This window comes from Nestor notabilis, unplaced genomic scaffold (genome assembly GCF_000696875.1).
Source record: "Nestor notabilis isolate BGI_N333 unplaced genomic scaffold, ASM69687v1 scaffold31139, whole genome shotgun sequence".
Classification (NCBI taxonomy): Eukaryota; Metazoa; Chordata; class Aves; order Psittaciformes; family Psittacidae; genus Nestor; species Nestor notabilis.
The window spans coordinates 15682-40249 of record NW_009945621.1 but is presented as its reverse complement, the minus strand read 5'-3'; the positions used below and the strand labels follow the sequence as shown (position 1 = coordinate 40249).

The 24568-nt window shown below is 38.5% G+C and overlaps 1 protein-coding gene across 1 annotated transcript in view; it reads right to left on the bottom strand.

Moving 5' to 3' along the window:
• PTEN (phosphatase and tensin homolog) overlaps positions 1-24364 on the bottom strand; it is a 29354-nt gene extending 4990 nt beyond the window's left edge. The window contains exons 1-6 of the mRNA XM_010022947.1: positions 24286-24364; positions 20811-20855; positions 15522-15565; positions 11910-12148; positions 6687-6828; positions 4295-4461 (exon numbers count right to left, since the gene is read on the bottom strand). Of these exons, the coding sequence (XP_010021249.1) occupies positions 4295-4461; positions 6687-6828; positions 11910-12148; positions 15522-15565; positions 20811-20855; positions 24286-24347 (699 nt within the window). The 5' untranslated portion in view covers positions 24348-24364. The remainder of the gene's footprint in view (positions 1-4294; positions 4462-6686; positions 6829-11909; positions 12149-15521; positions 15566-20810; positions 20856-24285) is intronic.
• Between the last annotated feature and the right edge of the window lie 204 nt (positions 24365-24568).

Genomic DNA, 24568 nt, shown 5'->3' with positions numbered 1-24568 from the left:
ATCAGACACTTGAGACAAGCCAGTTTAATCACACTATTTTGATATACAATACCTATGCCTACGTTGTGCAGTTTTTCAGCTCAGACTGACAGAAAAATATACCTCACTCTAGAGCCAACACCTGCCTCTAAGTGCAGACTGAGATCCAAATCCAAGATCATTTAAGCCATCAGGTAGGAGTTCCCATAACCTCCTTAGAGTTTAATTTTGCAGACAGATCTACAGGCACGTCTTGTACCATTTTCAGATTAACGGTTAAAGTTTACTGACATTTTCAGAGTTCACTCTTCAGTGTTTGCTAAAGAACAATAGCCCAAAGTCCTCTTGAACTATATAGCAGAACTTCTCATTTATACAGACCCAAGAGATGAAATGGCATACCCAACAGCTCAAACAATGCTGTCAACCCTGCCTATGCTATAGTCTGGATACAGCGACTCTTACAAAAAAAAAAAAAAACCACCAAAACCCAAACCCACACCAACATTTCCCTCTCTACATACTGGGAGGACGCCTGAGAAAGGTCTCCTTCACCCCCAGGCCCTGCAGGCAGAAAGATTACAATATCTTCTGTATTATTTTTAAACAGAGTCTCATTGAACCAAGTGATATAAAGGTATGTGGAATACTTTAAGATTGTCATGTCAACATCAATAACTGAAAGAAAAAGATTTCACACAGCTACATTGAAGCAAACCTTGAGAGAAGACAGCAGCAGTCTGAGATGGAAGAATAGGCAAGCTGCAAGTCAGAGAAACAGAACACCATGGTCAATCTCCCCCCCCCCCCCTCTGGCCAACCCCCCCCCCCCCCCTTACTAACTTCTACCCATCAGAAATTCACACATAATAAATGTACTCAAGCCTTAAGCCATTTTGTTCTCATATGAGCATGCATTTCATTCTTGAAAGGAAGTAGCTACATCATACTGAGGAAATGGTCAAAGAATAAGTAAGCAACTTTATTAGACAAGAAAAGATCAAGTTGTGGACTTGCTAAGTGATGTCAAGTAGCACAAATTATGGAAGAACTGAAATATGGTAGCGTTTTCAAGGCAGTCAACCCTGTTACCAACATCATCTCACCAGCACCAACAATCCTTTGGCTGACGCCAGCTCTTGCTAGCCACTGAATTTACTTAAATTTTGCCATTAAAAAAACCCAGGACACTTCACTGCTTTGACTTTCACACTGACACTGAACACCAGGTGCTTAAAGTCACTTGGTCATTCAAGTTTGGTTTGTTTCATGCAAAATAATTCTATCCAAGAGCAGCTCAAATTTGACGAGGACCCTTCATACTAGACAGCTCTGCAGATAACCTACTGTTCTTCAATGGATTAGAAATCTGAAATCAAGTAAAGGTGAGCAAACCTGGAGCACTTCAGCTGAGATCAGTAGCATCAAACACCAAACCAGACTCAGCAAGAGGACACAAAAGTTTCCTTTAACCCCACAGAGGAGACATTGCCATTTTCCAGCCTGAATGACCCAGAATGGATTGGGAATTACACTTTTAATTAAATACTAGTGTTATCATTGCATTTCTTATGGAAAGTTAAATGTGGTGCCTTTAAGTGCACACAAGAAAACTTGTTCAGCAGCTAGCAATAAACCTGCTAACAGAAAACCTTGGAAGAACAAGAACTAGTGATAGGCAACAGCTGTCCAGCTTTCATAAATGTGTGAATGAATCAGAATCTCTGAAAGATAAGATCCTGTTCCTCCTAATTATACTGCTTCTTATTAATTAGGTGATCACTGCATAGAGCTGATGTTCTCCAAAATGAGACAAGTTTCAACAGTGGAAGACCCTCTTTTGGGGTTTTGAGTAAAAACTATGTAGTCAGCTTATCTAATAAAGGAACATGCACAGATGCGGGACTCTTGTACAGAGAAATGTGTTCCAACTTTGTGCCAAGATAGGTTTTCTGCCACAAATATTCACCCTTGCCCTATTCCCATCTCAGTCACTTTACTTAACAAGTTGTCAAAGGGAACGTGGAAGAATCTCCTGTAGTGCCAAAGCACTAGAATATTTCACTAATTCTCAGTGTGAAGACCTCAGCAGTGGCTTCATAAAACAGACTGATGTGCTTACACCCGAGAAGATCCACTGATCCCATCCCAGATGCCCTCAATTTGTGTCTGCATTTACAGCAGTGCTAAAAGAGGTGGGCTTACCAGAACTGTGTAACATCATATACCTACTTTCTTTTGGCCTCCATTCTTACACAAGGTTAATGGCAATAGACACCAGATTCAAGAGATCTTTGAAGCACGTTATGAAGGAGGTTTCTTTACAAAATACTTCTGTCTGGTGAAAGGACAGTTTCTATCTCTCAGAAAAGCTTGCAGATGTAGAAGGAAGAACTTTCACCATCTCAGCATTTCTTGGCCCTAGCAGTCCAAAAACACTGAGAAGAGGAACACCTATGCACTATCTGTAATTCACAGAACCTGAATAGTTAGGGTATGATAAAAGTAGACCAAAAAAAAAAATCAACTAGCTATTCAAACTACAAAGAGATTCTTAAGAAATGAAACCACAGCTGGTATGACACTCTGAAATGAAAGTACATCATAGTGGAACACTTCCTTTGTTTCTGCAGACCATTTTACACTCTTGAAGTCTGTATTTATACTACAGAAATTGTATGTGATAACAAGAAGCTCTAGTTTCTGCTGACACTGGATCTCAGTGCTCTATAAAGGTAAAACAAAAACAGAATTCCATTCCTGGTGCTACAGGGTGGTCCAGCATCTGAGCTGCGCACTGGTATTTTGGGGCTTACTTGGGGAGGGGCAGTGCAGCACAATGCTTCCTATGAAGTCTGTTTGCAATCCATCTGTAACTGAAGATGGTAAAGAAACAACAAATTCACAGTTAAGATAGGACAGAGAGTGGATAAAACAGGACATTGTGTCAGATGTTTGGGTTCTGTTTCCTCTCCTGCCTGCTTCCCTTACGTCTTATCTGAGTGCTCATTTTAAAGTACTTGTAACTGTGCTCATTTTAAAGTCTGTTCTCAAAACTGGCTCCTGTGCACTGCAGTTTTACACGTCAGTAATTTTTATGTTGGCTTAAAGAATTTCTACTTTTAGAACACTTTGGTTTACAGTTATCTGTTGCATACTGCTGCCCTGACCAACTAAAACATCCTGTTAAGCATTCAGAATAAAATATTCCCATTAAAAAACCATTTAAAAACTTCTGCACACATCAGTGCACAAATAGAACACAACATTCCCAGCTAGTGAAATTACACCATTAAACTAGCTAACAATACCTCCCAACTGAACAAGCCCACAAAAAACTGTGTAAGTGTATTTACACACACATCTAGCAGGTACAACCTACGTGCAGAGTAGAGTTATAAGGGACTTCTCATCACTTACGTCTGTCTTCCAATCCGCTCTATTTTCTTATTCTTATGTTTTGGCTATACACAAGATTCACTCAATGAATACTCTTATGTTTTATAACATCCATTAAATAGTGAACAACTATTCATAAAAAATTTTAAGTAGCAAATACAAAGGTAGTCTTTAATCAACATGGTCTCAATCACACCTTTCACTTTGGTAGATGCAAACTAGCTCCACAAGCATCAGAATTAATGAAACCCTGGTATGAGGCACTCATCTTTAAGAACTTGCTGACTTTGGTGTCAAAATAAGTTCTAGATTCCTCCCCCCCCCCCAATTAAGCCACAAAAGATTTCTATGTCCCCCCCCCCCCCCCCCAATTAAGACACTGGTAAAATTCTCAGCTCCGAGTGAATTATCTGAAAGTTTACTGTCAAGACATTGCAGCTGGGAATTGCAAAACGGTTGGCTAGATTGCAGAGATACTTCTACAAAGTGTGGTGGAACTCCATCTCAGAAATTCAACCAAATTTGACAGCTGGGTAGAAATCAGCCAACAGCACAGAGACAGGATCTTCTGTGCCTGCTCAAACTTCAGGAAAATGTAGTCAAGAAAACAGCTGGAGTTAACTTGCTCAGTATGCAAGTCTATTTTTAGAATGAGAATGTTTCTTCTTCAATTAGATTACTCACTACTACCCAAACGACTGCAATACATATCCATTGTAATTTTTACCCAACCTTTGTACTTAATCTCAGTGATTCTCAAAATATCTATCTTTGATTTTGTAGCAGTTTCTCTCCTTGGGAAAACTAGACATCAAAGAATAATACTATGATTACACATCACTGAAGAATAACCAACATCCCAGTTCCGCATCAGGATTGGCTCAAAAGCATTTTCCAGAAAAGCAAGAAAACCAACCTTTTTCAACATCTTGTTCTGTTTGTGGAAAAATTCCACTTTGATGTCACCGCACACCGGCAAAGGTTGAGGGAATTCAAAGTACATAAACTTGTCTTCACGTCTTGAGGGTCCTGAAGGGGAGGTGAATATCTTTACCTTTAGCTGGTACACCACAAACTGAGGATCTGCATGGTAAAACAGAGTGCCGCTTTGTAAGAAACACCTTAAAGTGTCAAAAAGTACAATATTAGTATCATAATCACAATCATGAGCTACATTATTCTGAAAGAAATATCTATTAAGAGTTAAGCATGGCAGGGCATCAAACTTTGCTAGATGTTACCGGAAACAACCTAACAGATTTCTGTCCTTAGCAGCAATACTCTCAGGCATCCAAAGGGGGCCTAGTAAGTTGTTGTTTCTTTTCAATATAAGGAATGACTAAACGAAGCAACAACTTCTTGACTTTTACTTGCATCATCTCTATTATATGAATGTAATTGAGGGGGTTTATTCTCTCTTGCCTCTTCGAATTGCAGAGTAGGCAGTCATGTCAACAAAAATGATTTCTCTTACACAAACCAAACTGTTATACAAACAAGAACAAAAATTTAACATTAGTACACAAACCAACCAGCACCTACAGCCTATACAGACACAGACCCTAAGTCTGTCCTGTAAATCATAACCAAGAGTGCCAGCTAGGGCATAACTTTCCAAATTAAATCTGTAGGGGTAACAGCTGAAATTATGAAGGTTTTTGGGTGCATCTTAGGCAGATTTTCTTTGGAAACCAACAGACACCAGCATGAAAGCCACAAATATCAAATGAAAAATTTGAAGAAGTCTTTCTGCCTTTGCTCCTGATTTCTCTGTATCAGATGCAGACTGCTCTAGACAACACATACTGAACCATACCCCAATATAGAGTGTGTAGCCAACCTGAAACCTATCCTGCAGAGCAGCAGAAGTCCCTACCAAGCATACCCACACTATCTTGTTGAACAGCCTAGCTATGAAAATGCTACTTATCTCCCCAAATCCTCAAAGCTGTGAAACCCTGTCATCCCTTTATTTTGCAGAAAAGGCACAACTCTGCTTGGTCAGTGACTTTAAAACAGAAGGAAGATAACAAGGAAGTCAGATTTAAAGTTATCGTGGGTTGATAAACCAAGCAGTAGATAGCACTAAAGAAATAACAGACCATTGGTTTCACATTGTGAAAAATCACTGAACTCCACAGAAATGTACAATATTGCAGCACAAAAGATGCTCAAGTTGATAGTTTATCTTCTCAGGTGCTTAGCAAATTTTTTGTTTATCCTAACATCGTACTGTGAAAATAAGAGTGCTAACAGTCTGGTACAGACAAACAAGTTAATGCTCATGTGAGCAATTCATACTTGGTAGCTTGATTTCGCAAGTACATCAGTTTATCCAAAACATTAAATAAGTGGTAATTCCAGAAATCTGTAACCTCCACATCACTACCCTAAACGAAGAGGTTTTTCAGCAGAGGCTCCTCCCTTCCTCCTCCTGTAAACACAGCTAGCCTGACAAGTTGCTTGATTGTTTCTTACATGTGTTATGTGTTCAGGCACTGTCTTACAATATTAATAGTGCAATTTTAATCAAAGCCACAGGAGGCACTGGAATTAATTACACATTGCAGTAATCCCTGTAGCAAAACCATTAGAAAGACTTTTTCCACTAACAAAAAAACGAGCACGCAACACTAGGCAGTTACTCTCCTGTAATGCAGCTGCAGAAGGACAGAAGAGAAGCTGTTCTTGTACTTCAAAGTATCTGCTGTTCCTTACTAACACACTTCTGTATCAGCAAACCTCATTAGTCCTTTAGAGGTGTATTAATACATTATAAACCTCCATCTAAAGAAAAGTTTAATCCAGAGCTAATTACATGCTTATCCTGTTAAACTGATTTTTTTTTTCTTTAAACATCATGGGAAGAATGGCATTGCTACATTTGAAGCAAACACACCATTAAGCAAATGTTTTTCAGCAATTTATGTTCCCTATGTAACTTGCTATATTAGAAAAAAACACGTGCTTTATATAAAAAGTATGGCACAAATTTCCAAATATATATATATGGCATCACTTATCTTCAAACTGTTGAATATTTCCCAATTTAAAACTGTAGTGAAACAACCATATGAGTCCATCACAGACCTCAACTTACTACACCTGGGAGGATGCTAGCAGATAGACCACACTAACCCAGCAGATTCTGGAATGTGATGTTACTAAGCATCATCTTCTCCATCAAGATATGCAGCTCTTCATGTCATGTAACAGAATGGTAACCGTCACACAATCAAACCAAGTTCAAAGGCCAGTGTGTTTCCTTACAAGAGCTAATGGAGGTTAATGGACTGCTGGGTACTTACTGCAAGTTCCGCTGCTGAACATGGGAATTGTTTCAAACATCATCTTGTGAAACAGCAGTGCCACTGGTCTGTAATCCAGGTGATTCTTTAACAGGTAGCTATAGTAGTACACGTAGCGTCTCTGACTGGGAATTGTCACTCCCTAAACCAAGAGAAAACATGTATCAAAAACTATAAAGACCATTTATTAGCATCACCTGGAATAAACCACATGACCTATGCTGAGTATACCTCTGCAGCAGATACACTGGAGACTGGCACAGAGTAAAGCACCTAAGCATCAAGGTACAGCAGCTGGCTGTACGTTATCAGGGGAATGCTGCACTGCTTTCTATGCTGCACAAAAACCCAGCCATACAGGTTTTTAGCACTGTAACACATGACAACTCTCAGCCATTTCTTCACTGTGGACATCTTGAGCACCCTAAGGACTAGCAAAGACATAAGCCATCTCCAAACCATTCCCAAAACCAGCCTCTCCACATATTCTCCTTTTCCCCAGACATGTGTCCACATCTTTCGTACTTGTCCTGCAGAGAATTTAAGAGGAAGCTGTTTGCACACATTATCTAACACCGGGAAATTAATTACCAATCAATTCCCAGCACAGAACAAGCAGGACACTGGTTTTCCAGTTACTTTAGTACAAATCTCTAAATATCCATCATCTCAAGCAATGAGACAAAGAATGAAGATTTTTTCCTGTATCTTAAAAGCCAAATACCTCAGACACCCTGAGGGTCATGTAAAAGATGGCATCATGAGGGTACTCTTTTATGGGGTGGGAGAGTGTCATACATTAAGCAGGAGGTGCCTTGAACATACTCTTATTTTTTAAGCACCAATACAGAAATTACATTTCCACAGCAGTTTAAGTCAAAAGATTCTAATTTTATTTGCTAATATCCCAGTACTCAAGACTGATGCTACCGTCTATTACAAAATACCCTTCTGTATTTTTATGTTTATACAAAAGCCAGAAGCTTCATTAATAAAGGCCCAATAGCCCAAACTGTTAAATGAAGGACTTTTCAGTTGAATCACAACTCTGAAGTAAACACTCCAAGAACATACAACCAAAGATGTTTTTTATTACTGATTTTAAACCAACTTGAACTTCAAGGGAATAGTTTTAAAGCTCTTATAGCTATTATCTTCAAGCAAAAGGTGATAAAGATGAAAAATAATTTCCTAGAAAATGCATTATATAGTTTCTAACAACCCCTACTATATACTTGCAACAGCATCAGTAAGTAACTTTGATATTAAAGCTAAATGTGAAATTACAATAAAATGGAGATAAAAAAATGTTTTCATGTACAAGTCAATGAACACTTTGCCCACAAAACCTAGAACACAGTATTTCTATAAACCATTAGCCCTAATACCTTCACCTTACAACAGCCATGAGCTAAGAGTGGCCAGAGTACTTCTAATTTAGTAAGCACCTATTCTGCAAACATGAAAATACTCACTTCCTCCCATTATTTAAAAAAAAAAAAAAAAAAAAAAAAAAGGAAAAACAAAAGGTTGATAATTATGTCTCCTTACCACTTCAGTTGTTACACATAACTTTTCCCTGCAGTACTTGTATAATGATGACCTTCTGAAGTACCTTCTACACTGATCATGTTTTTAGTTCAGGTGTCATCTCAGAAGTTGTCAGACACACTTCTTAAGGGAGCTTTAAAGACTGCTCTACTGGGATCTGAGCTTCATGACTCAAAATCCCATCCTCAGAGCAAGCCATCAGTAATTTGCTAATGCTGCCAATCAGAAGAAAACCTTGCACGTAAGGAAATGCATCCTTCCCTGTTCATAGCTTCTTCATGCCATGAAGGATGTACCCCACAGAGAAACCCCAGCATGCCTTATCAGAACAACTAGGGCTGGGACCACAGAATGAAGGGAATAGAGTCACTTTTGCAGCTTATAAAGCGATAGTCAATCTCAAAGCAAAACCAGTTCTCAGCCAAGAGGGCATTTTTATCTCTCCAGCCAGAGATTTTTTACTCCCTGGAGACACAGCCTTTACCCTGACATCCTAAAGAATCAGCCACACTGAAGCAGAACAGAAAGTTCTCCATTTTTCAAAGTTCTGATTTCGCAGCAGAATACTTTCGTAACAAGCTAATATTCCATGAGGTGAAATCAACCCCTGCTTACTTTTACTCAAGAATAAAAGAACAGGGAAGCAGTTTTAAGTATTTTACTTTGTCTTTGAGAAGCTTATACTTCCCATCTATCACTATCTTAATTTTTTAAATGGACATAAGACAAGCTTCTCTATCCCTACGCCAGATATACAGAGGGCACTGCCAAGCTGTGTAGACATCACAAAAATTGTGAGGTGCAGCTCAAGCACTTGAATAGCTGTTCCCAGCTGACACCTATCCACTGAATAGACTACACTTCCAAGTCTAATCCTCACCATAAAAACCTTCAAAGCAGAAGCAGGAATAAAAGACCTTCTCCAGCTGTAGGAAGGTAAGTTATCTGTCTTCATCATCACACTAGTATTTCAGTACCCATCTTAAGGAAAAAACAGGTGATAAGCTGACCATTTCAAACAGTGGAAGCAGCAGCTTCCTTAGGAGACTTTTTTTGGGGGGTTTATTTCTCCCCCAGCTCTGAAAACAGGCTGGACAATTACAGTTCTTTATCGAATTTCAGAAACACTTGTCTCCCTTGGTTCAAAGGGAAAACAGAAATCAGTCCTGTTCAGTCACCACCACTGTGGCAAATATTTAGCCAACACTCTCATCTTTATCATTTGCTGCTTCAGAAAAACTTCTCCCTACTATGGCGAGTTATGTAAGTCAAAAGAGGCAACTTATAGAGAAGAACAAAACCAAACCTCCAACAGTTTTTGGTCAGAGACATACTTTTAGACTCAGTTCTGCAATGTCTTATTCCCCACGACCTTTCCCAGGATGACAGTACACCAGACTATATTGTAATTATCAGCCTCATCTACAACAACTCTCACTTAATGTTGCACAGGCCTCCATGAAGTTTCTGCTCCCAGCAGACACTTGGGAAAAGTAGTTTGCTACAGAAGTACTCAAGGTTGTTCTCTTGACCAATTAGTCATACTTCCTTTTGAAATAAGACTCACACTTCCTGCCAGCATGGTATAAACCTTCTCAAGAATCACTCTGCCATGCACTTTAATGGCAACAGTGATTTTAGCTATACTATTCTGAGTAGCTATAAAGAAAGTGCACACCTTGTGCTCACTTGAAAGAAAATCTGGTATCTAATTAAAATCAATTTTCCATCATCATACATATTTATTCTGGTCCAACAATGACAACACCAAAAAAGGCAGTTTCTTGTCCCTAGGTGCAAACGGTTCTTTTGATGCTTCATTTACTTTGAATTCAGGAAGTCAGTTATACACAAGTGTGGTGAAGTATCAAATCAGAGAGCAGCACTTGACAATGTCAACACTGAAATATGGGCTATAAGGGAAGAAAAAGCTTCAATAACCTGCACTGGAATACCTGGATATAAAACCACTATAAGGATTATGTGAATCACGTGCAGCCCAGTGTCCACATAAAGATAATCATGCTTAAGTGGAGTTGAATCAAAAAAAGAAAAAAAAAAAAGAAAAAAAAAAACCAAACCCAACACTCCCCCCCAAAAAAACACCCCGAAAAAACCCCACCATCAAAAAACTATTCCAGTAGAGACATCAAAACCAAAACAAAGTTGCTGGTTACAGACAATATTTACAGTGAAGCTAAACAAGGCTCTCACTATTCCTGTTTACTAAGTTCTCTGTTACCTCAAACATGCCAGGGTACTGATGAACACCTAAAATGACCTTACACTTAACATACTGATGTGCAAAAATACAAAAAGGATGCTGAGGTACAGCATGCTTCACCATGTATTTGTTATGTAGCTTTCATGGTATTTTATCCAGCTTTTTAGATAATTTTTATCAGAAGGAGTAACCTAATCTGTTTACTCATCACACAGCTCATTCCTATTCACTACCATGCACTCTTATGAAAAGCCACAAAGTTTTGATAGGAAAACTTGACAGTGTCTCTGCTCTAGTATTACGCTACAACTATCTCCTCAACTGTACATGGAACAACCTTATCTTGTAAACAGAGCAAACTAAGAAGTTATTTGCTCCTTCCAACGAATTAACAGCAAAGTCCTAGAATTCTTTATGTGACACTTCTGCTCTTAAGAGCCTTCAAACATGAAGCTCTGCTTATTAGAAGTCTATGCACTGTGAATTTAATATTTCATGCAAATATTACAGGAACACAGAGAGCTCTATACTTGAGACTTGGAACTTCAGGCTGGAACTGGTCTGCTGGGATGATCCCCCTGGGCTGCTCTACCAATATACACAAAGAAACAACGGAAGATGAGCAGGCAAGCTTGTTGAAGTCCTGTTGTAGTGACCTTGCAAGTTACATCTTGTTATATTTGGATAAGATTTCAAATAAGGAGGGTAAATTCCTATTAATGAGGCATAACTATGCCAGTAAGGTCTAACATAAACCTACTGCAAAGCCTGTCTGTACCACTGACAAGATCTTAACAGAAATCCCTTGTAGCCATGAACATCATTTCTCTGAAATGAGATCCTACCATTTCTTCTCAAAAGAAGTAGAAGAAACTGAACTGTAGCACCTCATGAAGCAGGCTCTGAGGCAGCAAATGTCAGGGCTTAACTACCCTTTTACTGAAAAGGGGCATCTAACAATGGACTCTTCCCAGAAGGAATAGTCAACTGTAACATGCACTGTAATGGCCACACATCTCCAAATATCACCACAGAAGCTAAGAGAACCTGAGGAGATGAACAACTCATCCATTCAGGCAAAACAAGCTAGAATAATCCTCTTATTTGGGCTGAAAATGCTGAACAAAACAGTACACTCATCAACCGCCCATTTGATGCAACGCACAGCAGAATGCTATTTTAAAAGCTATTTAAAATAAACTGCCTAGATCTTCTTGAACGGGAGACGGAAAAAACAGACAGGTTTAGTGTTGTGACCAATTCCTACTGCTACTTAAAAGCTATCTCATTTAGAAGAGCTGTACTGATTCAATAATGTTAAAACTGAATCAAACCAGGTATCACAACTGATGGAAAGTATTTCTTAAAGAGCCCTTTATGACTATTCAAACTGACCTCAAGAAGGAAAAGCAATTAAGATACAAGTAGGAGAATAGAAAAAAGCTCACCTTCTTGTCTCTGGTCCTTACTTCCCCATAGAAATCTAGGGCTTCTTGAGCCTTTAAAAACTTGCCTCGATGCAACAAATATGCACATATCATTACACCAGTTCGTCCCTTTCCAGCTTTACAGTGGATTGCTGCAACATGATTGTCATCTTCACTTAGCCACTGGTCGAGATCTTCACAAAAAGGTTTGATAAGCTCTAGCTGTGGTGGGTTATGGTCTTCAAAAGGGTACTGTGCAACTGCAACGAGAAGAAGTAATTCATCAAAATCTCGAAAGGAAATTACAGCAAGATCAGGTCAACTTTGTGACAAGCAAAATAACTTTCTAAATAAACCCTCATCCTACATATGGATATGTTGGTTTGGTTTTTTTTGTTATTTCAATATAATTCAGCAATGTACTGCATATTACATGCATTGCAGACATTTCTCTAGTAATGCATAAACAAGCATCCTGATACCTGAAGAGACTTCCACACCACTTCTGAAATGAGTCGCACAGATTGTATCTTACATCACAAATTTTCTAGATTTGAGTGCATTGGCACAAAGATTAACCTTATGAAAACCCATTACTCTAGCAATAATTAATCTAACTGCTGAGAGAAAACAGGGCCAGACCTCAATCACTGATCAGACAGTAGGAATTTTGCTGAAAAATTCTAAGCACAGTTGGGTCTACATTGGGAACAAACTGTCAGAATTTGCTCAAAGGTGTTTTGAAACAAAACCCTGCAATTTCCATACTAAAAAAAAATGACAATAAAAACGTCATATAAGGCACTTGCAGTACTTATGAGTTTTAAAGTCAAGTCACTGAATGAAGCTGTCCTTTTTCTCATATGAATACATACATGTACACAAACATTTTTTCCATCTAGAGATGGAAAGAATTTCAAATGACCATGCAGGAAATTAAAGAAAACCCGAGAGGGCAAAAATAAGCAATAAGCAGAGACAAGCACCCGAACCTCCAACACCTTAGGTAAGATGACAGGCAATGCTCTGTTGACTAGTAGAATTACACAGGGCTGTAGTAGTTTTGTCAGAAGAACAGCACTTTATAAAGTGCACCCCAGTTCTTGTTCGACAGGCGTCGGATCTTACAAATACAACTCTGGTCCACTTAAAAATTCTCAGCTAGAAACTCCATTTCCTTTTCTGGTCTAAAACCGAATGCATTTCATTTTTTGGCAAGTGTTTGTATTCATTTCGTAAGTACTACTCTCTTGTCACACACGCAAAGCTCCTTTTGATGAATCCCCAAGGATTTAAAGAGCAGAAGTTGAGGGATGAAGTTATGGAACTGCTAAATTACCGCAGCACAAGTCTGGAGCCTTTCGGAGGGATCTGCAAAGACAGTTTATTCACTCTCAGTACAGGCCGCCCACTTACTCTCCCAGAAAACCAAATAAGGAAGCCCAATAAAATGAACAATCTTTGCTAAAGAAGCAGCAAAGGTTAATGAACATACGCTATAAATTCTTCCACATGGAAGATCCAGAGATTCCCCAAAAGATCATTTTATGTGAACTTATAGAGATATCACTTTTTGCAGCAGATATAGATAAAAGGAGAAATTTATTTAGAAACCCCTAAGAAAAAAAAGCTGCTCAGAGATGCTGTGAATTTGTCCATACAACTTTGCATCTACCCTAACTACATCCAGTAAGGTTCCAGTGAAAAGGAAAGACAAAGCAGTCCTGGAAGAACAGCCTGAAAAATCTGAAGTAGTAGCAGCAGCATGCTCCATTTGTTCTCCAAGATTTGGGATCAAAGGCAAACCCTGTGGTATTTTCTGCAAAGATGGAATAGGAGCAGGTGAAATGGGTATGGGAGCCCTGTGATAGTACAGAGGGACTGGGAGTCAGAAAGCAACCTTAGGAAACAAAGCTATACGATCTTGAGCAGGTCCTCTAGAGCATGCAGATCCTCCATGGATTTTGGTTCCTAAACACTGAAGCACAAAAACGAGAAATAAAAACACCCCAAAAAACCAAAACAGAAAACAAACAAACAAAAAAACAAAAAAGAAGGAAAGCCTTTGGCAAAGCAGAAGGCAATCTCCAGCATGGACGTACTTCAGAAACTGCAAAAACCCTAGACAAAAAGCTTGCGTCTGAAGAAGATGAAGAGCTTTCAATGTTTGTTTTTGAATTTAATGCAAGAGCATCTAAGCTGAATAATAAACTACTACAGTGTCTCATGCTAAGTGTACAAATGAGAAGTTCCCTTTGAAATTAACTCACTTCAGAAAATTTTAGAGTAGAACTGTTATTAATGCTCCCTTAACAGTCCTGAGTCACCAATTTGGTTATCTAAGGCAACTAATTCAGGAATGAAAAGAAAAACTGCAGCATGTAGCTCCCTACAACAGCACTGTCTTCTGCAGAGGAGCTGTGAAAGGTGCCATCACAAACAACATTTTGGGCTGAGAATGACAGTGAAGAGATCTCAGCACCCCCGTAAAAAAAAACAAACCCACAAAAATTAAAGCAAGCATATGTTCTGGACATATTAGAAGCGCAACCTTTTCATTTATGCCTTTTCTCCTCTTACTCAAAGTATTGCTCAAGCAGATCTTAAAATACTTTTTCTTTCTGGCTCGTATGTATTGAGTGAGGTTTCAGGACACTGTCATTCAACATTTTAAGAGCAAACCAGAAGCCAAGATGACTGCGAGATGACAATTTTAGTCCTTCTATATTCAGACATTAAAGCAGCCAATTACATTTTGGCCATGTTCTAAACACCCTCTTTACAACTAGAAGGATGGTCTAAAATAAATAAATAAAGGATAATAATAATAAAGAAATTGAGCCCTTGCTAGGATCTAGCATTAGCCAGTTACGAAACTGGCTAATACTAGCCAAAATTCATTCAACTTCTACAATTACATACACACAAGTACTCCTTATCTGCCATTCTGAAGCACTGCATGAAGAGAAACTACAAGCTCTACTACTGTACAGAGAGATATTCCTCTGCACAAAGAATAAAGGTCAATCTGAATTTATTTATTTACCTGTGGAGTTAATACTGACAAAACAGGTACACTCACAAAACAGATGATCAAACGAGGTGATCAAAAGAAGCCCCTAAAAGTTTCCCCACTGGTTCTGGTAGCTTTGCAAAGTGTCTAAGAACCAACTCATCTCAAAGAGGCATCACATTTTTAAGCAACTGAAGGTTTGTTCCAGATCTTCAAGAAGTTGTTTTATATGAATAGTGACAGGGGCTTAAGTGTTCTCCATTTTATCCTAACTGATGCTTCTGCATAAAACCCAGACTACCCTAAGCGTCACATCTAAATTTCACAATAAGTTTGCACACTGAATTGAACAGAATTGATCAGAAACTTCTATATAGCCCATTCTGCAAAGACTCTGCAACAGTAGGCTTCCGATTGCCTTATTAGATCTTGATCTACTTAACTGTCAGGAACATACTTTTTTGAAAGCCCCAAGAATACAGCAAGTTTCTCTAATGACTCAAAGCAGTCTGACATCATTCCTTTAGCCAAATCTATTCATCGGCTCCCTGCTTTGTACCTCCGTTCAGAAACACTAAAGTTTAAAGAGAAAAACATATACTAGACAGTAAAAAACGTACCTCTGCAGTTAAATTTGGCTGTGTCATAATGTCTTTCAGCACATCTAAAAAAGAAAAATAGATAAGAGTTCAAGACAAGACTCTGAGGCACTCCCAACATCTGTCACAACCAAGCACATACAGATCAACATATAGGAAAATCATGTATACCCATCACCTTTATGACTTAAAAATGCAGCTAGAGGTTACAGGTAGAAAAACTGCTTTTTACAGTTGTATAAAGCTGCTCACTAAAATATCAGTTATTTTACTGGAAAATAATTACTTACCCTGTGGTAACTGCAGTCCATCAGTATGATTCAATGGAGACATTCACACAAGTAATGCAGTACACTATTACTTTTTAACACTGTAGTATTAACAGCTCCAGCTGCTTGAGCAGCTATATGCTCCCACACAAACACATAAAGAGTAGATGGCTATGACCTTCATCCATTTGACCCTGAACTCAAAACACATGTTAATATGCCTCAACAAAAACATGGGTGCTAGGGGTGATGGGAATCACAAGGACATTTCAAGGACCCTCAGATAGCATAACCTAAGCAAACAGTCTTCCTCAAATGACAGGACCACCACCACAAGACACCACAGGCAATTGAAAGCACCACTGAATATTATAATGGAGATCGCTTGTATCAAGCGGAAATTGTGAAACTGCTTTCCAACTTGGCACTTACTCTTGAAATGAGGTGAACACAAAAAACCCCACAAACCCAGGCCAGTCAGCCAGTTTTCCCCTCACAGACTGTGGCAAATGGCACGTTTCTTAAGACTCTCAATTGCATCAATGTCTATCTCGCCACTCTACAAGAGACTAATTAGCTAGTAGCACAGCAAACCACACTGCATTAGTCTTGCAGGATGACTTGCCTAGGGACATCAGTAACCAGATACAAACAATCCAGTCAGTAAGGCTCTAACACAGCCAATATGGCATGCTGTAAGGGAGCAAGCTGGATCAGATGCTGAGGGTAAAGGGAAAGAAGGCAAGAAGTACATGTTTTACATAATTTTCCTCGGACTTGCTCTCTGCAGGCAAAATGAATCATCCCTACAAAATGCAAGTGAAAACGCAGCTCAGAAAGAAAGAGAACAATCCTGTCTCAAAACAACAGGACTCCACGTTGAAACACAATGATTTGAAGTCATTTCAGTAGACAAAACATCTAGATCTTCTGTTCTGATTATAACCTGTACTCTTTATAGGGTTCAAATACCTACACCAGTTTCAGGACTGGTATGAACTTATATTTCCTTAATAAGTATGACTGCAGCCTTTGGAGCTGTGTGGAGCTTACTTGATGCTTCCAGACATACAAACTTTTAGGCTTCTACTACTCCTACTGTTGCACACAACTGGAGCCTTACATGTGCTGCACTGAGCTTTGTCCACGAGACTCGTGCACCAGTGACAGAGGCAGGTCTGCTGGGGTTGCATGTGCACTCAGCGCTTCCTTTTCTCTGAGTTCCAGAGCCTTCTCAACTGTAGCCCCTGCTAGGGAAAAGCCTGGCAGTTTTTAGACTCTGATCACATTGCTGACACTTTCTCTGGGTCAGAAGTGATACACTGCAGGTTAAGCTGGCAGACGCGACTCAAAACAACCTTATTTATATTTGAGGATTTGAGAAGGTTAGATGCAGTATGTACATCCAAGATGGAGTCACCATGCCTGAAGCAGCCATCAACTATGCTGGACAAAGCCTGTTACAAGCTAGTCAGCATTTGAACTTTGGAAGTTGAGCCTGCTAGGAAGCAAAGCAGTTAACAAAAAGCATCTTATCCAAGAAAATTTCCTGCTTCCTTTTAAAGAAACACGCAGTTCAAAGGGCTAGTAAAAGATGAAAGTCTTTGAATATTAAAAAAAATGAAAAAAAAATAAAAATCCACATATGGGCAAAAAAAGCCTTCAAATTTTTAAGTTTGAGAGAGTATCAAGTAGAATACTGCAAAGCATAAAAAAGAGTTTTGTTGATACCAAGGACAGAAACTGAGCACAGAACACAGCCATGTCACACTGTGCCCTCTTATGGGGGCTGTACACAACAAATTCAGAACTCCAGTCAGAGCTGTACAGAATATACTCCCATTTCATTACATGACATACACAGAATCTTAGAATGTTAGACTGGTTAGAGTTGGAAGGGACCTTAAAGATCATCTAGTTCCATTCCACCCCCCCTGCCACAGGAAGGGACACCTTCCACTCAAGTGTATCTGCAGCAGAGATCTCACCAACACACACTTTGGAGGATGCTTTCATTGCTTAGCATTTCAAATACATTCTTTTTTATAAACACTATTAGACTTGTAATGAAGTCAGATCTCCAGACGAAACCTGGACACTTTTTTTTTATTTTGGGGGTGGGGAGTGGGTTAGCATGGTTCTTGTAATCTTCCTTATGACTAAAGTGAGTTTAAAGCAACCCAGATCCAGCGACACAGTGGTGTCAGCCAGACACCTTTGTGATCATAACTATGATCCCACTGGCGACAGGACTATAGGCTACAGAAAGAGATGACAGCCTATGCAAAGCTCAACCTCATGTACAGAGAGGTACGGAAAATATGCAGATAAAATCCACACGTTCATTACAGTTCCTTCCTTTAACTATCTGCCTGTAGGTCAGTTAAAAGAAATAATACTGGAGAAGGAGATTATTACAATAGGGAAGACAACAATTTGGCAGTATGTGGAGTTAAGAGATCGTAAAATAAAGAATACTGAAGAAATAGCAGTGTTAAGGGAACACATGAGAAAACCAACACAAGCAAGAAACAAAATGAAATTGCTCAAACAGTCAGTGGAAATTTAAAAGTCAAGATGCAAGAATGAGGCATAACTGTCAATATTTAAGCACCAGTTCAGAAAAATCTTTTTAAATACTTTTAAATAGAACTGCTCAATACACACATTATTATCAACTTCATACAACAGCTACCTTAAGGGAACTGAAACCCCATGACAGTGTTTGAAATAATTCTGAATATAATCACATAACTCCTCTGAACTCCTACCTCCTTCTTTTGAACACAGACAATAGGTTGATTATTTACGAAGGATCAGCTTAATCTAAAGAGATGCTGTTCTCCAAAATACCTGAAGGCTGCAATTTCTTCCCATATCATGACCAAACATTGCAACAATTCACCTAATGGCATTTGTGTACTTAATGTGTATAAATTTTGTCTGCATAGAAATAACCTGTCCTCTCTAGTCAGATACACAGTTTAAAAGCTATGCTTTCCAAGCTGTGCAGTAATCACTTGGATCTTCATTTGCAACTGATTCATGTTTTGGGGAAGAAGAAAACCTGCACACTTTAAAAGGATGTTTTATCCTGCAGAAATTTTCATTTGAGGGTGAATATAGTAATTTTAGGAAGTTCCACTTGTGATTGTTTTGAAGTTATCAACAAGGAAAATCGATGAGGACTTCTTTCACCACAAACAGAAAAGTTAAAATTTTTACATGAAGAACTTAAGACAAAAACCTGTGGCACACCTGGACAAGTTCTTTCCATAGGTGAAATACAGTCATGAGCAACATAAATGTCAAAAGCATTTGTCCCAATCACAGTTCTTCTCACTTAAAAACCTTAGAGTTGTTCCTGCGTGGGTGATTGGTTTTGCTTTTTTCTAAAGTAAAATGAGGTTGCAAGCATACAGCAAAGTGGAAACATTTCAAATCACCACCTCCCTGAGGAACTAGTAGCTAAGATGCACAGATGTCTTGCCAAATTCTTACTTTCTGACCAAGCCTAGAAGTTTACACAGAGCAACCTGTTGTTTTTATCTGTCACCTCTACAGCCAATTTGAAACAAGCGGCTCAGAATCAGCTCAACAAACCCTGATCTTGCAAGTGACACCAGAGCCACACTCTGCAGAAGCTGACAGCTGAACTCAGCCCCAAGAAGCAGAAGAAATTCAGTTGTACCTGTCCTGTTCTGCTTTGCTCCCCAAACCAAACAGAAACTGTCAGGAGACTTTCAGGGGGAAGGGGTTAATAAACCCGTATTCATTAGATTTTACATGACAGATCTTTAGTGCTGAGTTCCAGAAGATTTCAAAGACAGATATCCAGAAAGTTACCTCTTTAGAGAGCTGCACCTACACACAGGAGCAGCTACAAGCTATTTTAGGAAGCACTGTCCTTTCCACCCATAAATGCCACCAAGACAGCATTTATTAAAAGCCTAACATTCTGGAGAGCTTCTAAAATGGAGAAAATAGTTTTGTTACTGAACTGTATAAAAGGCGTCTAATGAGGGGGGTTTTAATGCATATCTTTACACATCTTTTTCTGTCCCATCCTACCCCAGGTTTTACAGACAACTTTGATAACCAATATACAATTTCTCAGCTTATAACTTTGTTCCAGGATCAGGAAACAGAGTTGTTTAATGCATAGCCCTTCAAATAATTTAGAGGCATATTTAAATACTTATTTTTAATGACTGACAGATTATGATGCAATGCATGGCCTGGATTTTCATACTACAGCATTTTTTCCATTAGTTGCAGATCTTTAGGAACATATTTTTAAAAAATTAAAGCCGTAACAGCTCAAAGAATCAATATATCTTCAATTTAGACTTCTAGGGAAAAATGAGGGGTAGAAAATCATGACCTACTTTTCAGTATCAGCTGACACCACCAAATCATTTATACAAATGAAATTAGACTAAGCTAACATGTAAGGATGATCAAGGCACACCATCAATAAAAAAAAAAAATCTCTTCTGTAACAAGAACAGCTTTCTGCATAACTAAATCTTGAGAGCAAAATATTACACTTCCAAAAGTGAGAAACCATCACATTACCAATTGCTGCAATAGCTTTCTCAAAGTAATAAACAGGGACAACCAAGAAGAATGAGAAAGCAAACAGAACCTGAATACCAATACAGTTTGATTTAAAGAAAGAAAGAAAAAAGAAACAGGGAAATATTCATTTGGCAATTTCTTCACTGTGGACATCAATACATTAACAGAAAGCGTGCTATGAATTACTTTTCACTTTTTAATCACATGGTATAAGCTCCAGATGGGCTAGATGCCAAGTCATTTAAAAGCGTTCAAGTAATATGAATACATACCAGCATTTCATTTAACCTCACTCGGCTCCACTAAATGAAGTAACAGTGCTCTCAATCAGGCTTAATTGTTTTAAGAAATGTGCAAAACATCTCTAGCTTTGCTTCAGTACAGCAACAAGCCGCTTTCACGCATTAGCTATTTTTAGAACTCATTATTTTGTAAAATACATCTATAAGAGCATACTTACAGATTGTATATCTTGTAATGGTTTTTATGCTTTGAATCCAAAAACCTTAGGTAGAAAAAAAAAAAGCACGTATTAATATACATTGCAATAATGTTGACCTCAATTTGCAGCATCATTAAAGCACCATCCAGCATGTGCAGTTCTGCATTCAAAGTCCCAGCTGGCCCTGCAGTGCCTCAGTCAAGGAAGCAGCATGTTGCAAACCTCACTCATGCAAATAATCCAGTAGTGTAAGACAATTTATGCAACTGAGGAGACTAAAATCTGACCTGCAACCGAAATGCTTATTATGTGGACCAATCTGCACTGATTTCTAAGATACCTGCACACCAATAAATACATTTAGCTGAGGGAGGGTTGTTTATTTTTATAGCAGAAAGCATCAATTACACAAGATATTTGTGAACACTTCCAATTTAATTTTCAAAGCAAAGTATTCTGCCACAGTGGTAACTCCAGTTGAAAACAAAAATAGAAAATACTGGAATATGAATTTTATTCCATTTAGAACAACCAGAATCCTTTATTTTAATTCCAGGCTTTTAAAATAGCCATTACTTGCCACTGATGTCAGAGGACAGTGCATGATGATATTCTGGGTTCAGAAAGAAGGAGGAAGACCACTATACTTTTTCACACTCATTTCATGTTCATGCTCACTTTGTAACAAAAGCTTCCCAATACAAGCCTGGAGAGCCAAACTGCAAACATGATTCATCAAAATTGCCATGATTATATATGATGTGTCACCTGGCAATGTTCAAGAAGAAATAACATACAAATGTTTACACTTAACATCATCAACAGTGTGTATCTGCACATCAGCCAGAAGGAATTTAATTAGCCATGACAGAACATGCTGTTCGAATTGAAAAGAAACACTAGCTGCTAAAATCCTGGAAAGCTCAAGCAAAAACAAGCTCTCGTTATCAGTCATCATATTCCAGAAGAACCTAGAACTCCTCTGTGGCTAAACCGATGTGTTAAAACAAGAACAGATGTGAATGCTCCTTGTGCAGCATCGAGTATGAGATTCCAATTTAATCTGCAAAAATATTTCCTGACTTCCACTGGCGTCCCTGTTGGCAGACTTCCAGGAGATTAAGGAAGATGGTGGACATGGCAATTTGTTTCAGGAGATGAACCCACTTGTTTAAAACACACTGGAGAGCAAGAGAGTTGACGCTACTTCTGCTAGTAATATCCACAAAACTGAGTGTAAGCTTTCATGCAAGTATTTTCCTAAGGACAAGATTCCATCCAAACTGTCTCACAGGAGACAGCCAGCAGTTCAAGTCATACTTCTCATACAGTATTAGCATTACATTTGTCAGGATATCAGTTATTCAGAAAAAGCCCACTGGCTTACTGTGGCTCAGTATCAATTGCTCCAGAGCTCAAACACATTGAATTTCTGCATAAAAAAGTTCTTGGAGAAAAATTACACAACAAAAAGATGACAGAAGCAGATGAGGACCTGCTGACTGCAACATGCAGAATGCATGTTCACATATTGTGCATTATTCTCATTTAAGAACAGGGGACAACAATTGTAACACTACTTTAGCATCCAGTTCCCTACAGACACTTAATTTAAATCTCTTAGTTTGGTTGATTGTACTTTTAGGTGACCACTATTCCTTTTCAGCAGTGTTTATGGACAACTTAATAATTATGTAGTCATTTCCTTTCAAAAGTCTAATTTACAGATATCTACATACTTAACAAATAAAACATTTTTCTCCATACAGAAGCAACTGAAATCAATGCTACGAATGGAAGAGGGCCTTCAAAGACTACTGCCTATTATTTAGATTATTCCCATGCCATCTATTCCAAGTCCAGCCTTTACCCCTATCCTACAATTTCCAAAGGTGAAGTCCATCAGGTATCATGTATTTCACATAGCAGATACAATGCCAGTATCAACTTAAAAAAAAGGTGGCTCTGACTACTGGTAAAGAAAGATGGCTAGATAGCTTGAGTCGGTGGGAAAGCCATTAACTATCCAGAAAGTACAGCAAAAGCTTTTTCTTGTGTGCAAGCTGTCTGCAATGACACAACTGGAAAACTTCACACCTCTTAGCAATCCTAGCAGAAACATACACACTCTGCAAGAGTATTTACAGATTTGCTATGCTGAACCTCACTGGTAAGACCAGCTCTGGAAAGTGACTTCTCAGTACTACATGACAGAACAAGGTCACTTCTGCAAGCCTGGTCAAATCCAGCCTCTGATATTTTCAGTACTATTCAAGGAGAGCGAGCTTCATCATGATGGTTAAATACACAAAAATGAACCCCCTCAAACTCACTGGAAGTTAACTGCAGCTGCACTGGGAAGTCGCTGCCTCAAGACAAATGATTTTCAGTTGAGGATTATGACTCCTCCCCGTGTGGGAACTGAGGAGCTACCTCAGCTCATTTCTGTACAAACCTGGATGCAAACAATTACCACTGAAATTCAAGTAGCACTAATTCTGCCTAGCAACAACTATGAGAAACTTTCTGTGGCATCTGAAACCTGGGAGCAGCACCTTCTTGTCCAGATACACCCAATTCTAACTTTACTGCATAACCATGCCCCTTACTGCATTATTCCCCCATCCCCAAACATCAACCCTCTGGGAGAGCTACTGAACTTGTGACCTCAAATGCCAAAGATCTTGAAAGTATCATGCACAACTTAACATCAGACCTCAGGATCCAAAAACTCTAACATTTGGCAGCTTAGGCAAATATTTAGTTTTTAATGTAACCCCTCACACTACATTCTCCAGGTAGCATGTTGACTAAACAAACTGTGATGCTCCTAAACCACTAAGTACACCTTCCACAGCTCTAACCAGCAGTTCGGAGTAGGTAGCTTCATTTGATGCTAAAAATAACCTGTAGGTTGTTTTGGGTTTTTTTTTAAAAAAAAAAACATGCTACAAAACATCACCAGCAATAACAAATTTTACCTGATTTTTCTCCTCTTCCACAATCATTGAACACATCCAGATGTAAAAGCCTTTAGATAAAGTCACCAACATCTACTACCTTAAATCAAAATTAACTTATCAAGCACTTCATTTATCAATTGAAGACAAGATATGGGCAAACATACTCTGAAATGCCACCAGCTATGTGAGGAACTCTTAACACTGTGAACAAAGGCATGGACTGACATCTTTCTAAAAGCAAAGAACCTCATTTTACTCCAACACAATTCACTGAAGTAAGTTTTTCACGCTAAAGCAGGTTACATGCATCTGAGATCAACCCATAGCAACAGTCTAGCCTAAAAGTCTTTAAAATATCGTTTTGTTTCTAACATTTTCAGGAAAGCTAGTATGGCACCATCTATGAGATGTAAAAATCTTGCCATTTCTACAACTCAAAACACACATCCTTTCCTTAGTAGAACATAAATGAGTACAGAAAAGGATATTTAACATATACAAGAGTAAGGAAAATAAAAATAAAATCTTACCTTACTACATCATCAATGTTGTTCCTGTATACTCCTTCAAGCCTCTCCGCAGGAAAACCCATAGCAATTATGTTTGGATAAATATCTGATATGCAAATTATGGAAACATTTGTAAAAGCATGTGAAATTTCTACAGCAGCAATAAATGGACATTAATAAAACATTTAATTGTATTAATTAAGTCAGAGCAACAACTCCAACTCCCATATACAAACAATTCATGTTTATATATGCTATGTAAAGCTATTAAAAAAAAAAAATGCTGAGAAAAAGGTTGGGGAGA